The 18094-nt window shown below is 45.5% G+C and overlaps 1 protein-coding gene across 4 annotated transcripts in view; it reads right to left on the bottom strand.

The window, feature by feature from the left end:
- Positions 1-257: 257 nt before the first annotated feature.
- The window catches only part of znf438 (zinc finger protein 438), a 62362-nt gene continuing 44525 nt past the window's right edge, over positions 258-18094 (bottom strand). For 3 of the 4 annotated variants that reach the window (XM_079490210.1, XM_079490211.1, XM_079490213.1), the window contains 2 exons: positions 5634-7490; positions 258-4843 (listed from right to left, as the gene is read on the bottom strand). In XM_079490210.1, the coding sequence (XP_079346336.1) occupies positions 4144-4843; positions 5634-7490 (2557 nt within the window). In that variant the 3' untranslated portion in view covers positions 258-4143. The remainder of the gene's footprint in view (positions 4844-5633; positions 7491-18094) is intronic. The other variant, XM_079490212.1, reaches the window with a different exon arrangement.

Here is an 18094-nt window from a genome sequence, read left to right as displayed (position 1 = left end):
ATAAATAATAGGGGGGTTTTTTTCTCACTTATTTCCATTGACTTAATCCATCGTCATCAAAACATGTGCAGGGTTTAAAAAAAGAAAGAAAAGAAAAATCTAATAAAAAATGTAACACTATAAACTCAAATAATGCACAGTAGACATACTAATGTGTTGTCAGACTAGTATCACTTGCCATAGCGTGCAGTACAGGGATAAAAATTGGCTATGTATGCCTATTAAAAACAAAGACGAATCACCAACAAGTCAAACTGTCCATGACAATGCATATCTTTATTCTCAGAAACATTAGGTTTTTCAGGTAGGCTACACAAACAGGTCACAAGCACAAACACTTTCAGTCTTATTTTCTTTTTACAAAAGCACAGTCACCTTTTTTTTGTGTGAATGTCATTGAAGCTAACATGAATTTCCACACCTTTTGATTTCTTGTGCTGACAACATTGTGTACTTTTCTCATCTCACTGAGGAATAAGAGCCGGATCCTTAAATCTGTCACTTCCTGGTTTGTGTCTAAGACTATAAGAGGAGGTGGGGCCAGGCAGGGGTGTACCACTGGGAGAAAAGTTGCGTTGCTATGTGCCAGTCAGGTGCTTATATTCCCCACCTACATTTAAGTTTGAAGGAGAGTGATTACACACATCACATGAAAGCACCTCATCAATAAAAAGATGAAAAAGTGGCCATTAGCATTCATATAGAAACATTTAGATCAAATCGTGAGGCCTATGAAGATTCGCACCTCCTGCAGAGGTATGCGCCTTCTCAAATTGCCTTTTCTTAAATTTCGATTTTTGTGTTGATTTTTGCTCAGTATCAATACAAGTGGCCGAAATGAGTTTTCTCCGACGAGTGGCTAGCATCTCCCTTAGAGATAGGATGAGAAGTTCAGTCACGCGGGAGAGACTCGGAGTAGAGCCGAGGTTGGGTGGTACAGCGTGGTTAGGTGGTTCGGGCATCTGGTTAGGATGCCTCTCGGGCGTCTCCCTAGGGAGGTCCTCGATGCACGTCCCACTGGGAGGAGACCCCGGGGCAGACCAAGGCTCAGATGGAGGGATTACATCAACTCACTGGCCTTGGAACGTCTCGGGATCCCCCAGGAGGAAGTCACTAATGTTGCTCTGGAGAGGGAAGTCTGGAGCTCTCTGGTGGAGCTGTTGCCCCCGCGACCCGACTATGGATAAACGGTTGGATGGATGGATGGATAATTTTCATGTGTACACACTACACACATTATTTCTTGTGCCATTGATATCTACACAGTAGATTGTGAAAAGCAGTCTTCTGTGAGAATGTTTACCGGTAGGTTCCATCCCAGCTTCCTCTTATAATCCTAGGTTTTTATTTTATTATCTAGGGCTAGGAATCAAGGACATGTCACTGACAATGAGTAAATACTACAGTATATTCAGACATGACGCTCCACTCCACTGATATGAGTACGGTACTATAATATAATTTTGTAATTGTGTCAGACATACATTGTTTGTAATACATGTCCTTTAATTAGTAGTCCTAGGTTTTGTGTCAGACACATAAGGACAGGTCTTACATGGCTTTAGTTGCCAGGTTTGGCAAAGATATATTCTTCTGTAGTTTCTTTCCTTCACTGTGTGACAGAACAAAGCAGCCGGTTACCTAGTTATTCTATGCAAATATATATATATATTGTCGTGTCCCCCCCCCCCCTCAATATATATCTATAATACTATCTCTATATAAGTCTATATATCCATATGTATAATTTGGTAGGGTTTTTCTTTTAAAACATTCAAGGTACATTCACTTGACCCTGTAATTTTTTTCCTCTTCTGTACGAAAGGTAGGCCTATACACAGTCAGACAAATGTTAATAAACTACTCCCCACCCAAACCAAAACAACATTAACCCCCCCGTTTCCGCATTAGAAGCAGACAAAAAAAAATGCTGGTTCTTCAAACGACCAACTACAAGCATAATATTTCCTAAAGAAACCATCGTTATTAAGCTAGACCAGTGGTTCCCAACCTTGTTCTCTGCAGACCCTTTAACCCATTAAGACCTGGAAAGCCTATACCTTTAAATCCGGGAAAAGCATGTGTGTCATTTTAGTTGTTATACTATACATCGTTGCTGTCGGGCAGAAACCGCTCATTTCCACATTTTTCGTGGAAATTAACGTACTACTTGATCATGTTACAGCGTCGCACAAAAGTAGCGGATTTGCAAGCTTGAGCTTGTAGATCTGCTACTTTTCATTTGAATCCTGAAAAGTAACAGTTTTGGACATAATTAGGTTTCCACATGACAAGGTCTAAATGGGGTTTGGTAAATATACTGTATAATTCACTGTATAGTATATAGGGATGTCCCGATAGTTTTTCGTTCCGATACGATACCAGAGATGAATATAAAAAAATACTTATTTTATCTCGTGTTGTTAATAGCAGACTCCTCACTCACATGTGCACTTGCAGTTTGGGCAACTCAAAAGCAAACTCCACATGCCCCAACATTTTATTTACCTGTCATAGTGTCAACCCTTTACCCCTGTGTCGGATCGGTGGTTAGACTGGCATATTCGCTGATACCGATATGACCAAAAAGGGCTGATACCGATACTTTTCCGATACCGATACAGTATTGGGACATCTCTAATAGTATAGTATACTCTTACTCACCTACATTTTTCAGTTGAAAATCCAGCAGAGTACTAGAGGTCCCTGCAGAGGAGGAAGGATGAGAACCGATGGTCTGAAGTATAAAATAGCATATTCTTCTGGACAATACAGTTTAGCTAGCTCTCTTATCACAGAGTTCCACGGGTGTGTGCTGATTAGCTGGCAACAACACGTAGGCAGTTTTGACAGTTTCTTTCCCATGTCTTTTGTAAAAAATAATCCACAGATTGCAATTCTGTCAGTGGTTAAAGGGCCATTTTGTGAGTTTTTAACCTGAATCATAGTGTTCCATTGTGTGTTCATGTCACATTGTCACGTCATCCTCACAATGGAACTAGGATAGGACTCGGATAATAAAATCTTCAAAATAGCCCTTCAAAAGCTCAGACACAAATTAATTCACGTATACAATCACTAGTGTGAATAGACCCTTGGCATAAAACACAGAATACACATTTAGGCATTTACTAACAAGTACCTGGCCTAAAAAGGACCATATTGAATATGAGCCAGATGACGCGTGAACACTGAACATAATATTTGCTTCGTTAATTTTATTTATTTTAGAAGGCCACAAGGATGTCATTTGGGTGCTTTTTTTATTGGAAAGAAGAACTTTACTTCCTGGGTTAGGAGATAACCACTTTCAACTTGGCATCCCTATTTTGGGCTTTTCTTTTAGCTGAAGTTTTTCCAGAAATGTTCAATGTAAACTTGTAGATCAGCTAGTTTTTGAAATATTTTGAATAGAGCTTAAGTGGTTAATACTGCCCTCTACCTAATTCTTTGCAACAATTTCAAGATGTACTGTAACTGAAGAGTGAGAATTTCAGTTACGGGAATAATGATGCGCAGAAGTGCTGTATTTGTGTTGTCATTTTTACATGTATAATCAAAGGCCAATAAATTAAATTGTCTGCCATTGTGACAGTCAGTATGCCCTTGGTGTCGGCTTCACTGTGCATTCTACAGGTTATAAATATTAAACAAAGTTAAAATAACTCATCTCCAACAGGATATGAAACATGGAAATACTCAAAATAAATGCAAAAATAAACTCCAAAAGGGAGACAGAACAGTGCAATCAACATAAGAACATGACACAATAACAGTATAGTCAATGAAGTTGGATTCGCTGAAGTATGCAGAGAGAAGGCACCAAATAAGTTGTAGCACCAATGTCACATTTCAGCACTGATTTGACGCATGTTTGGGATCGAATCAGGTCAAAATGTTTCTTTTTCCTTTTCCAGGACCCAATCAGGTCAAAATACCTCAATGATGAAAGATGAAAGTAGTGCTAAAACCCATGGGAGCAACTCTCCATCCCTGTGCTACTGACTATTATGAGGTGTGTGTGTGTGTGTGTGTGTGTGTGTGTGTGTGTGTGTGTGTGTGTGTGTGTGTGTGAGTGAGAGAGAGAGAGGAACAGCCACCTTTCAGGGCTCAGTGCCCGTCCTATGTGGGCCTATAGGCTGACTAGTGTGGGCTGGGAGCGGGCGTGTCCATATCCTCCTCTGCCTCGGCCTCTCCCTGAGCCGAGTAAGAGCTCAGGGCATCCCAGAGCACGCCGGTCTGCTCACAGTGATGTCGACTCCTCCAGTGCTCCATCACCCCCTCCCTGCTGTCTAGCACCTGGCTACACAGCACGCAGTTAAAGGCTGAACCCGCAGCTAGGACGCCCGCGCCCCGCGACGCCGGGGCAGCGACGCCGGTGTCCTCGCCGTACCCGCCGCTGCAGTGCTGAGACAGGATGTGCCTCTTGAGCTTGGAGAACGAGAGGAACGCCTCGTCGCAGCTGCCGCACTTGACCAGCAGGTTGCGCTTGTCGCCGAGCTGCCGCCAATAGGCCCCGCCGCTGTCGTCGTCCTCGCCGTCGTACCCTCCTCCGCGGTGCTGCGACAGGATGTTCCTCGTCTCTCGCTTCTCGTTGAGCTGCCGCCAGTAGTGGGCGGCGTGCTTGACCAGCTCGTCCTCCGCCTCGCGGCCCCCGCGCAGCGCCTGGCTGTCGCGTGTCCTCACCGGGACCTCCTCGCCGTGCACGTAGAGCAGGTGGAGCTTCATGTCGGCGAAGGTGGGCGCGATGGCCTGACAGCGGCCGCACTTGATCTGTAGCTCCACGGGGTCCTCGCGCTCCTCCTCCTGACCCTGCTCATCGGACGTCTCTGGAGAAGTGGCTCTGGAGGAGGAACAACAACACAGACAATGGGCTCTATTGCAACTCTTCCTACTTCCTTCACAGGTGTTACCGATGATACTAATTAAGGCTCTGTTCCGTTTAGTGTGCAGTGGTTCGCAAACCTATTTAACCTATTTAGACCTGAGATCAGATTCTAAAAATGTCTTCTACATCCTGACAGTTTTCTGAAAATGCTATGTTTCTATGTCAGTCGTTCTTCGATTTTTCAAAAGTAGCAGACCTACAAGCTCGTAGCGCGCCACTCGGTGGCGGGATATGAGCTTGTAGATCTGCTATTTTTCAATAGCTAAAGCATAACATAATGCTAACACCAAAAGGGGTTCCCAAGGACCCCCATAACTCTGGGAGTGTACAAATGGAACGAAATGGACACTTATGGGTACCATTTGGTTCCATTTCTGTGAGTTACACACCCGTACGGAGCAATTTGGACAATTTGGACAGTCAAGGACACTTTGAGACCCACTGCTGTAGCAGAGTGTTTCCAGTGAGCCATATGACTATATGCACAGTCTACAAGCTCACAATGCATCGCGATGTGACGCATTGTGAGCTTGTAGATCTGCTATTTTCAAAAGATTTTGAAAACGAGTACTTTCTACTTTTGATACTTTTAAGTACATTTTGATGCCAATACTTTTACACTTAACACTCAAGTCGATTTTGAATTTCCAGACTTTTACTTACAGAGTACTTCTACATTGCAGTATTGGTACTTTTACTTAAGTAAAAGCATGCGAGTACTACTTTTTCCATCACTGGTTCTCACCCCTCAACAGGTATGTCGTCCTCGTGCTGGCTGATGGAGGGCTCCACGGTCAGCACCACCTTGTGCACCTCCCTCAGGTGGGTGAAGTACACGCCGACGTAGCCGAAGGCCTTCTCGCAGAACTCGCAGCGCAGCGTCCTGCGGGGCCGCCCGTCCGCGTGGTGCAGCTTCATGTGCGTGCTGAGGCTGCCCGAGTGGGCGTAGGCCTTGCGGCAGACGGGGCAGACGTACGGGCGGCTGTTGGTGTGGCTGTTCATGTGGCCCTGGAGGTGGTGCTTGAACTGGAAGCAGCGGCCGCACGTGGGGCAGCGGTGGAGCGGGCGGCTGCCTAAAAACGCCCTCAGGTGGGACTGGGAGGCACCTCTCAGGTGGAGGGTCGCCGGGGCGGGCTGCTGGCGAGGGCTAGTCGAGAGCTGGTGCCCCAGAAGGAGCTCCTGTTCCTGGCCATCTGGAGTGATGGCAGGCAGACTGATCAGCTGAGGGACCGTCTCCATTACCAGCATGGGTTTGGGTCGGATGCTGCGGTACTTCTTGGAAATGTCTTCGACTTCCTTTTGTTTGGAACCGGGAGCGATCGCCGGCGGTTTCTCTGGGACTCTCCTGCGGAAGAAAGACAAGGACCTCTTCTTTCGCGCCTCGAAAGCGAGGATGTCTTCCATTGTCTTTCTCTTCCTTCCTCTCTTTTTGCCAGGTGATTTCTGAAGGGCGCCCAGCACAGGCAGCAGTGTGGTCTGGGCCTGAGACTGTAGAAGGGGGTTGGGCACCTGGTTGTGACTCAAGGCCTCAGCGGTCTCTGGGGTCTTGGCTGAGGGATCTAAGGACTTGGTGAGTCCAGGCTGGCCAGAGACACCTTTCTTTTCCAGGGACACAGCAGTGATCTTGGCAGCAGGGACGAGGGTGCCTTTCATCTTGGAGTAGGGCAGGATGGGCAGCTTGCCCTTAGGTGGGGAGGGGATAATCTGGACAGCTTTGCTAAAGATGGACGGGGAGAGAACAGTGATACTGCCCGGAGGCTGGGCTGCAGCAGGCTTGGCTTGGCACGGCCTCCGCCTGGTCTTGCCCCCTTCCTCCGGGGCCTTGCATGGGGAGTTTTTGGCAGTAGCGGGCGAGTATTGGAGGTTCTGCAGGAGGCCGGTTGTAGCAGGCCGTTCAGATCCATCTGGTGCTCGCTCCAGCTGAGAGCCCGGATAGAGAACAGCGTTGTCGGGGAGGAAAGCTGTAACGGCGATCTCGGAGGAGGCCGGGTCAATCATGATGACCTGCTCTGAAGGCTCCACCTTGGCTACTCCAGCTTCGTTTGTCTCTGTGGTCTCCATTAGCCATTTCTTCGCCATTGGAGATGTAGCCACCGACCTGGCCGAAGGGGTCGCGGCCACCTTAGTGGGCTTTTTCACCACCATCTGGGATGTAACCACCGACCTGGCTGGCGACGTCACAGCAACCTTGGTGGGCATTTTCACCCTGGCGGTTGGCGGTGCTGATTTGACCTTTTCTATGGTCCCTTTGCTCCTCATTGGCTGATATCTCGGAATGGGCAATTTGAGATTATTTTGGATTGGCTGGGTTTGCTGGGGCTGGGGCTGTTGCTGCTGCGGCGTCTGAGAGGAGACGGAGGAGGGCAACGCCACAAGGGAGAACGTGCCCTCCTGGCCCGCGATCTGCATCAGAGCGTAGTTCTGGGCGGGCACGATGATGGACTTGGGGCTGGAGGCGGTGGTGGCCTCGGGGAGAGCAGAGGGAGGCTGGCAGGACAGGACCGCGGGGGAGGGAGAGGGCGCCAAGGCCGGAGCCTTGGGGGCAATGCTTCGGAACTGCAGGCTCTTCATCTGGAACGAAGGTCTGGACTCACCAGCTGCCCTTTATAAAACACACACAAGAAATGATGTTTTAGCAACTGCTCTACTTGGCTAAACTATAATAACCTAAATTTATTCTTTATCAGACATCAACTTTCCACAACAACAAGCACTTCCAACATTGCAACACATTGCGATTGTGGTCTAAAATTCCCCGAGTGAACTAACATAATTTTTTATGACAAGCTCCGACTGCTCCATGACCTCCCCGTGTAATTGTGAAAGTTATTACAGTTAATACAGTCAGTACAGCAGTGTGTCCCAGCAGGAGGCTTGGCCCCGTGTTCCTCTATGGTGTCATTTAAACTCAGTCCAAGCTGGAAACAAGGCGTCACATACTGTCACTAACAAGAGCATGTCCAAGCGTGTGACAAGCTGCCTTATTATCCATATTTCCTTCCACACCACACACACACACACACACGCACAGGATTCTCTCTCGCTCTCCCCCAGGCCCAGGACAGAGTGTCCCCTTTGATTGGCGCTCAGTGTGCGGCCCTGGTGCATGCTGGGGGCTCTGTGGGGTGCTCCTTGTACCCCCCCTCGCTTCCTGGAAGGATCAGTCAGCGGAGCGTGAAAGCCGCCCAAGGGCAGGAGCTTTACGAGGCGAAGAGGGGCTACCTTCGCTCTCATCTCCCTCACCCCCTGACCGACAAGCACCACAGCCTGGCCAGAGGGGGGCTGAGAAAAGCCCCCCCAACAAAGCCCTGGATTCAATCTAATGCCCCATGTCCACAAATGGTGTTTTAAAGGTGCCCAGTGGGGATGATGACTTAAAAATACTAAAAAGAAACACACACACACACACACACACACACACACACACACACACACACACACACACACACACACACACACACACACACACACACACACACACACACACACACACACACACACACACACACACACACACACACACCATTGAAAGAAAATGTCAAGTGGACTTGGAAAAACTTGGAAGAACAAGATTATCATATAAGAAGGTTTAAGGACTTTATCCTCTCAATCTCCTTTGTGGTTTCCAAACCATCGATCAAAAGCTACAGGTATGGCTTTAAACCAACAACAGCAAAAAGCCTTCCATCTATATCAATACTGCATCTTCATTCCAAAAGTGAGGAGAGAAGGACATTACAGTGGAATGCTTCAAATGGGCCTAATAGTAAACACATTTTGTGGTTTGAATTTCACATTTTGATCCGAGTCGCAATAGCAGCCTTTGATACGGGCGTGGTTCCAGATTTGCTCTGTGATACTGATCGGCAAAAACCGCAAGAGTCTGGACGTGTCACAAAAGGCAAGCATTTGACGGCGTGATTTCTCTTGACACACACACACACACGCACACACACACACACACGCGCACACACACGCACCCCTCAACCTTTGTATCCATTTCAAATGGATTTTGGGGCAAAAGCTTTTCACATTTCAAAAGACTGAGAAGAGAAATAAACGTGGAAAGGCATACTATTTAACACCTGGAAGTATTTGTGCGAGGACAGATTATTTATACAGTATCCCCCCCCCCACCTCCGCCACCACATTACGACTCTGTAAAGCTGGAGCTTTTCCCTCTCTCTGTGTGGGTAGTTGATTCCAGTTTGACTGTGAATTTGGCTCAACACGGGACAGAAAAGAACGGTGGGATACGAATCCCTCCCGGGATTTGATGTGGGTATAGCAGGAAGGAGGGGACAGGACGGGGGGGGATTTTCATCCCAACAGGCAACGCCTGGTTCTTTGTTCCATCACGTGAGAGTACAGCTGCCACGGCTCGGTTCGAATTGGCAGAGACACCTTTATCCAAAACTACAAGCGAGTCTCACGCCTTTCCTCTCTGGACAAATAAGAACATTATGTGTAATATCAGGCTGGGCTGGTGTGAGAGGGAGACTGGCCCACGGGGCTACGAAGCCTTTTGAAATTCAAACACATCTGACAGTAGACTGCAGGCCTTCAGCGCATTCCTCCTCATGCTTTTGAAGAGATGCTCATCGTAGTGGCATGAAGGGGCACCGGTGACTTTTACAATCATATGCAGCTTCTAACAACCCAATTATCTTTGGACGGGGCCAAAAGGGGAAAAAAAAGCAACAACAAGATGTTTGGCAAAGTTGTGTGCAATAACACAAAGTTTCAATTTCAACACAAAATACGATTTAGCACATAAGTGCAAATGATTACATATTTTGAGATTCAATTCAATTCAACTCTTGGTACATGTGTGCACTATGAGGTCACATAAGAAAGGCAAAGAGGTCAGGTCAGGGAAGCAAGAGAAGCAGCTAAAGATAAACTGCAAGGTGTCTCTGGAATTCTACGTTCTAGTTACGTTCTTAGCTTATGCATGTTTCATGATAAATGCATAAGCATGTGATTTATTCCCATGCTTTTTTGTTCTTGCTTAATGTAAATCGCTCTGGATTAAGAGCGTCTGCTAAATGCCTAAATTGTAAATTGTAATTGTAAATTGAATTTACATTAGATTAGAATTAGAGAGATTTGACTTGTGGTAAAAGTGGATATTACTTTCTTCTTTACTTCTTGGAGAGGTTGTTCGCAATGATAATAAGGTTTCCATTTCACAAACACAAAATATAATTTCGATAACACATTTTGCTAAAGATGACATATTTGCCGTTTGCACACCGAAGAGAATGTGTGAGATCTGCGGCAACAGAGCGGATAGCACTGCAGTTACTCACACTGTAGGCTAGAGGAGACCCTCTGAATGCCACAGCTCGCCTGCGCAACAGTTGTTAACACCATTCATTCAATTTGTCATACATTCTCTCTGAATGCTTAACTCTCATTGGATATTAGTTGGGCATATTTGGCAGATATATGTCCCTGCCCATTTCACACTACTAGAAATATATCCAGATCTATGCAGATGCAAATAGTAAAAAAAATCACACTCATGTGAAGTGAGGGGCGCTCTTATCATCATTCACCGACCACCACATTCCGTGCTCAGCCAATCGAATCATCACAAATGTGATAGACATTCCGTGCTCAGCCAATCAAATCATCACTATGTGGTACACACAGACACAAAACTGGCCAATCAAATCATCACAAATGTGGTACACACAAACACACAAAGCTGGGCATAGGAGGGGCTAGCGCTTGTTGTGAGCCCAACGGTCCTGAATGGACCCAGCCATCCCTTCACATCCCACACCACAAGAATGTATGCCAAACAATCTGTCCCCATGTTCACAAATCTGTTGAGTCAGCGCTGATGCAACCTGATGCTCTGAATCAGGCTGTGTAGCAAAATCAGGTTTGATAGTGATCAATATCTATTGCTATAGCCTTATTGTAATATAAGGTACTAGGAGAGAGACTATGTTTTGCACCGTGTCTATCCGTCCGTCCGTGTGTCCGTCTGTGATGAGCTAATCTCCGGCACCGTTGGCTTAAACGCAGCGAAACGCTGCACACAGACACCCTGAATGGGCGCCACCAGGAGGCCGACGTATGTAAAACAATGTACTTACTTTCAGATTTGCAAATCGGTACACACATGACCTCTATAGGTCATGTGATCAAGACGGCTCCGTTTGAGTTTTCATATTCCATCCTGATTGCTACAAAATTGCTGAAAATAAAAAACGGCAAATCGGCTATTTTCTGCATTAAAAAAAAAATTCAATGATCGACTACATTTAGTCGATTTTTATAAAAAAAAAACACCTTGATTATTCAATGAATGGGAAAGAAAACAATTGAATAATCAGTAATAAAATAATGCATCATTACTGCCATTGTGGGGTATCCTCCCAGTCAATCACAAGTGACCTGACTCCCTGTCACCAAGTACATAATAGGGACTTTAAGCAACGACTGTTTCAGGACGGCGGAAGTACGGCGGCTATGACGCCGTCGCCGTAGCTGTCAAAATCGTTAAGCAAAACAGCCGTCGGCGACGGCGACTTTGGTTCCCATGGTCTATGCAGCATGTGTCAAAAATAAACACTTTTTATGTTAACTTGCCGATATTGCTTAATTCTTACATGCGCTGGACATGATCAGCAGTGGAAAGAGGAAGGTGCTGGAGCAATCTGTGTTATACTAAAACCGTTTTAATAAACATGGTTAATATGACATATGTTATTAGTGTTATTTCTTCATTCAGAGCATGCCAACACTTTACACAGCATAAGAGAGGTGATGGAGCAATCGGTGTAAATGTATGACAGCTATAATTTCAATAAACATTGTTATGACATGGCGTTGTAGACACTACGTGTAAGTGTAGCTTCTGCCGTAGTAGAAAGGGCTGCGACGGAGAGCAGGTTTATGTATCGAGCACTGATCCATTTCCGGTTGCCGTATCCGACTGGCGTAGCCGTCGTTGCTTAAAGTCGCTATTATCCCCCACTGACACCCTCCTCCTAAATTGGTTGCTTTCACATCTGTGCAAGTAAAGGGCAACTTCATACTGTATATCATTTTAACTTGACCATCAAGAAAAGCATCCTCATTCCATTGTGTATAGAGGGTATGCGCATGCATAAAGTGAATGGCAGATTGAGTGGAAAATCGAGTGGCAAAGTGAGTGACAAAGTGAATTTAATGTTGTTTAAAAGTAATTTAATGCAATCAAATAGGACTTTTCTGTGTGGATGTATGGGCTGTCAAGGCCAAGAAGTAGTTTTTTGCCACTCGGTAGGCGTTGCCGCATAACTTCCGGGTATGATGATGATGTCACGCTCATACCCTCTATAGTACCCACGTGCAACCTGCGGTCCCCATTTTGAGCATTATATACAGTGGAATGCTTCAAATGGGCCTAATAGTAAACACATTTTGTGGTTTGAATTTCACATTTTGATCCGAGTCGCAATAGCAGCCTTTGATACGGGCGTGGTTCCAGATTTGCTCTGTGATACTGATCGGCAAAAACCGCAAGAGTCTGGACGTGTCACAAAAGGCAAGCATTTGACGGCGTGATTTCTCTTGACACACACACACACACACACACACACACACACACGCACACACACGCGCGCGCACCCCTCAACCTTTGTTATATATATATTGACACCATTGTATGAGGAATATAAAATAGGGCTCAAGTGGTTAATGTGACCCTGCCTTTACTACAGCGTGGCAACCTCTTAAAAGTCCTGACATCCCCTACTCTGGATTTGAAGTCTTCTAGTGTGATGGGGAGTTCACATGGGAAGGGCAACGAGATCAGGGAAGCAAGAGGAGGAAAGAGAAAGCAGTGAGGTGGAATTATATAAGAATAGAATTAGAGAGATTTGGCTTGTGGCAAAAATGTTCTCCTGAGCTGATGGGATTTGATGGCGTACTACAGCTGGTACATCAGCAAAGGTCTCTGGAGAGACACCAGTGTGTTACAGATGACACACACACACACACACACACACACACACACACACACACACACACACACACACACACACACACACACACACACACACACACACACACACACACACACACACACACACACACACACACACACACACACACACACACACACACACACACACACACAGTTGTGGCAGGTGTGTGATGATGATTATGATTATTTGACAGCCCACGTGCTGAACAAACAGTGACACTTGACAACACTCAATAGAGATAGATCTATTCTTACGATATATTCAAAAGAATGACTCAAAGGTTTCATCTCTACGTGAGTCTCTCTCCCTCCAGCTGTTCTTCCATCACTTCCTTGCCCTCCTTATTGTTGCCTTTAACCCTTTCTTCTCTTCTTGTTGCAGCCCACTCGTTTTGGGACATTCCACTCTCAGCGTGCACCGCCATCTGCATAATGAGCATGTTAACGCACTCCTGCCACTAGTCAGGACCTGCTGGGAGGATGAACGGCAGGAGAGACGGGGGAATGAAGGAGGGAGGGAGAGAAGGGGAGAGTCTAGCTTGATGTCAGTCTCCTTGTCCTATGCTGCTGCTTCTGGCAACGTTGGAGTCTCTTGGATGTTGGGAGGGGGAAAACCAGGTTGGAAAGAGTCTCTTGGATGTTGGGAGGGGGAAAACCAGGTTGGAAAGAAAGGGCTGCAAGAAGCACTTAAGGGCTGGACTAGGGATGCAGCACAATATGAGAAGATAGTCACTTCAGGAAATCTGGACTTTAAAAAGCACAACCTGTAATGATGTGATTGTATTGTTATGGCCAGAATTTAAAAGTGAATGGGCCAGATTCACAAAGGAAATGTACACCCAGGTCTAAATAAAGTGCATAAATGATGAGTGTGTATATTCCGTACGCTCAATCTCACGTGTCATTCACCAAAGTGCGTATCATTTTTTTTTTTTTTGCCTCACAGTCAAGGGGACTCGCTATTTCCCAAGCGTTTCGCACGGTTTCACCGTGTGTAGTACAAAATCTCCGCCCATTTTACCTTCATAAATAGTAACCGGAAACTAACGTGATGTTTCTGGTCGCTCCGAAATGGACAGATCTTCAAGCTAACAGCGCGTCGGTACCATAGAGATATATATAAACGAAACGGTCTGTACCAGGTCGGGAAGCACAGCATAGCAGCTTATTTTGGCATGCGATTCCTTCACTCCTTGCTGAACGTTAATAAATGAAGTAAATAGTTACTCTCACGTATATTGAGAAATAACTAAGTTAATTATACAGTTCAACATCACGACCAAATGTTATTAAAACTCTGCAAGGACATTATAAAAGCGGCAAGCCCTTTCTACTGATGAATTGCACACTGCACCTTTGCAGAGGTAAAAATAAAATCCGATACTTTTCATCAGAGCTGTATTGATTACTGTGGTGATTGATTCCCTCCACTGTCCCACTACATCGGATTTGGAAATAAAATGGAATAATGGACTTGGACACAGATTTCATCCATAACGGACCATTATTGGTTACTGAGGGTTAATCCGTCTTTTGGACTAAGTTCCAGATGTCGGAAAAGCTAGATTTCATCAGCTTTTTCCTCATCAAATGGTAAGACTTATTACTAGGCTATTCTGTGTGTGGCGTTCATGTGATCAATATACAGTAGCCTACAATATTATTAATACCACGACACAATGGAGTATGATTTGTACCCAGCATCATATAATATAGTTATTTTAATCATTAGGTGAAACTTTGGCTGAGTCTGTCAACACACTGAGCGAGCAACCTAATAATCCACCTCTGAATGCAATTAGCCTACAAAATACAAACCAAGTGGAACTTGCGCAAGAAATAAGTGAGGAAAAAGAGCTCTTTCCTCTGATGAATAGACATTCCATATAAAATTGAAAAAAATATCTTTGAAAAAAGAAAAGAAACAAAAGCTTTAGATTTTTTCACTGGTTCAAGTGATGCGCTCAGAGGTCAACTGTATCAAAAGGGAAGTGTGGTGTGGTATGCTGTATATAAATCACATACGTTCACTTCACCTTCAAGTTCAAGCCTATCTAGGCTTAGAGGCTCGATCACATAAAGGCATAGTCTGGCCAGGATTCTATGTCAGTGATTAAAAAATACCTATGTCCTGAATACATGTACTGTATTGTTAACCAACTCTATTCTCTGACCGTCCTTGCCTTGGTTCTGTGGAACATCACCTAGTGGGGTTTTAAGAGAAAGGCATGCAGAGGTCACAGACGCCATTCAATCTGCCTCTGGCTTTGAAACGCCAGCCACTCTAATCTGACGGGGGTCAAAGGTCAGGGCTGGGCCGAAGGGTGCCCGGTTCCTGGCTGTGGCGGTGAGATAGAGCGAGAGAGGTAGAGAAAGAGAGAGAGAGAGAGATAGAGCGAGAAGAGAGAAGAGAAGGGAAAGAGAAAGAACATGTGAGACAGAAGGAGAGGGATCGAGACTAGAGAGAGAGAGAGAGAAAGAGAGAGAGAGAGAGAGAGAGAGAGAGAGAGAGAGAAATGTCAGCACAGAGAGAGATAAAAGTAGGAGTGTGACAAAGAGAGTAGCAGACATCGGGGGTCCACACAGAGACATGACTATCAGGTAAGGCCAGGGAGGTGAAAGGTGAGGTTCTGCTGTTTACGTTGGCAGCAGGTCAGGGTTGAGCTAGAGGCCAGCAGAGGGACCCACTATGCATCCACCTGGAATGGAACGGAACGGAATGCAATGCACAAGCATTCTGGGCCTTCAATGGAAACTCGGGCAGGCCACAAAGAGCTGGGAAATGTACAATAATTATTATTATATCCCTGTACAATATATAATCACATTTTTAAACACTGCACTTCCATATAATGTCATTTTATTGACTTGAATAACACAAATTAAATTGAAAGCAATGGAGAGGGTGGTAATTGTACACTGTAAATCCTGTATGGAAGGATAAAATATGATAAAATATGTATTTATTTTGTTCATACTGGGAGAATTGCGCCTACTGTAGCAGTCATAGAATGCACTAAAGCAACAGCATACACACACACGGGTCGTGCGCATACATCCTTGTTTGCCCTGTTTATTACTTTTATTATTATTGTTTCTTGATGCACCTTGCTTTTCCTTCTGCCTTGTTTCTTCTGTATACTACAGTACTTTTTATCCGTCTTATCCTTACTTGTATGTTGTAACCTTAACTGCTGTGCTGCCACTGGGCGACTGATTTTCCCCTGTGGGATAATAAAGGTATCTATCTATCTATCTATCTATCCATCTATGGAATACCAGACGACTTGCCCCTTTACCAACTTGCCCCCGCGAAATGTGTTAATGTATTTACAGTTCATTTAGTATTTCCCTCCCTCTCTGAAATCTGAAATTATCTTGTATACAGATTTATTTGATTGTATAGTAGTCGATCTCTATACTCTGTAAAATTAAGAAAGAATAACATGAGACAGAGACGGTGACTGCTTAATTAAGTTAATTTAGGACCTTATAGCAGTTCATTTTGTTTTATTAAAAACATTTAGTGAACTTAATGATAATATGATAATTCCTTTTATATAAAATCAACAACATGAATTATGTTTGTTATTTACAGCTAGATAGAGTAGTGGGGCGAGATGGAAAAGGGGCGACCGTACCTGTTACTTAAGGACAGGCCAAAGGAATAGCCAGAGCAAGCCAACGCACCATGTGAGAGCCTATTGTTACCGAGGAGGATTTTGTGATTTTGCAGTGACAGACTTTATAAAACATGGACATTGATGTGTTTTGATAGCGTCCCTGCCCTGGGGCCCCAATTCCAAAAGGCACTCCAGCTACCGGCTGAATCCAGTCCGAAGATACTGCTAATGCGCAACACTGTCAATAGTCAGTGTGAATTCAACACTGAGACTGGAATGCCATGCCAGTTTTATATACCTGGTTGCGCGGCCGTATCGCACAATGAAAATCCGAAGCTCTCAACGCGTAGATGGCCTATTTTCAGGACACAGCTAAGTACTGTATAAATCACCCTCAACAATGGACCCACGTGGATCTGTAATGGACCCGCAGGAGTCCATACACTCACTTGAGTTAAATGAACGGCGAGGTTTTTACTGTGCACCGGTGGCAGACGCCCAATGACAAGACAACCTGGTCTGCATCACCAAGATTTAAAAGACTCCTTTTAAAACTTCCCACGTGAAAATCTCATCTACTGGACAGGGCTGTGTTTATAGTAGGAAATATGGAAGAAAGAAACATTTAAAGGCTAAAGGGAAGCAGTTGAAATCTGTATTTCGTGTAGTAAAAACAATTGAAATAAATCACGGCACCCCACGGCATTGGTAAAGATGTGGGGAGGAGAATGAGCGAGAGAGAGCGAAGAGAAGCCAAGCTGTAAGAGGTCTGTTATCTCCACTGTAGGTGAGAGCAATGCTCATCTGGGACTTAAAGATAGAGCCGAGAGATGGAGGGGGGTCTGGAATGAACAGAGGTGTGTGGTTGGGAAGATGGGGGGGCTGAAGACCCAGCAGAGGCCAAGCTCCCCCTCCCTACCCCTCGGTTTTAGCCCAGATGAAAGGCCAGGATCTCGGGGCAGATAACAGGGCTAGTTGCAGGGGGTCGGGGCCAGCCGGCTGTGAGGAGCCATGTCCAGCGGCCATGTTCTCTCCTCACCCCATTGCTCTCACACACGTGTCGTGCATGCACGCGCGCACAGTCACACACGCGCGCACAGTCACACGCACGCACGCCTCTGGGATTATTGTGCATGTGTGTTTAAAAGGGAGAAAGAAAGAAAGGAACGAAGGAAGAAAGAGACGTATCTCTCGGCTCTCCTAGAACTGTCAGAAACTGTAAATCTGAACAGGGGGAAAAAAGGACACAAATTGGTGCCATTTGATGGATCTGACGGACCGAGATGAAATCAGTCGTCCTTTTTTCCCTTTTTTTTCCTCCTGAATGAGCGTCAGCGTTATCTGTGCTCGATTGCTTCTTCCTGTATGTATGCATGCTAACCAACCGCTCATCTTTCATCTGTAGGGGTAGACATTTTTCCAGTCTGAGGGGTACTTACGTGTGTGTGTGCGTGCACGCGTGCGTGTTTGTGTGTGTGTGCCGGGGCAGTGTTAGGAGCGAGGGGGTCTCTCTCAGGAGCGAGGGCGGTCAGGGGGAAAATGAAATCAGTGTTTGCAGAAGTCCTCGTTTCATCCAAGACCGCCACTCAGCGCGAG

The sequence above is a fragment of the Electrona antarctica genome (assembly GCF_951216825.1).
Source record: "Electrona antarctica genome assembly, chromosome: 20".
Taxonomy (NCBI): Eukaryota; Metazoa; Chordata; class Actinopteri; order Myctophiformes; family Myctophidae; genus Electrona; species Electrona antarctica.
The sequence above is the reverse complement of the archived record's forward strand: the minus strand, read 5'-3'. Positions and strand labels throughout refer to the sequence as shown.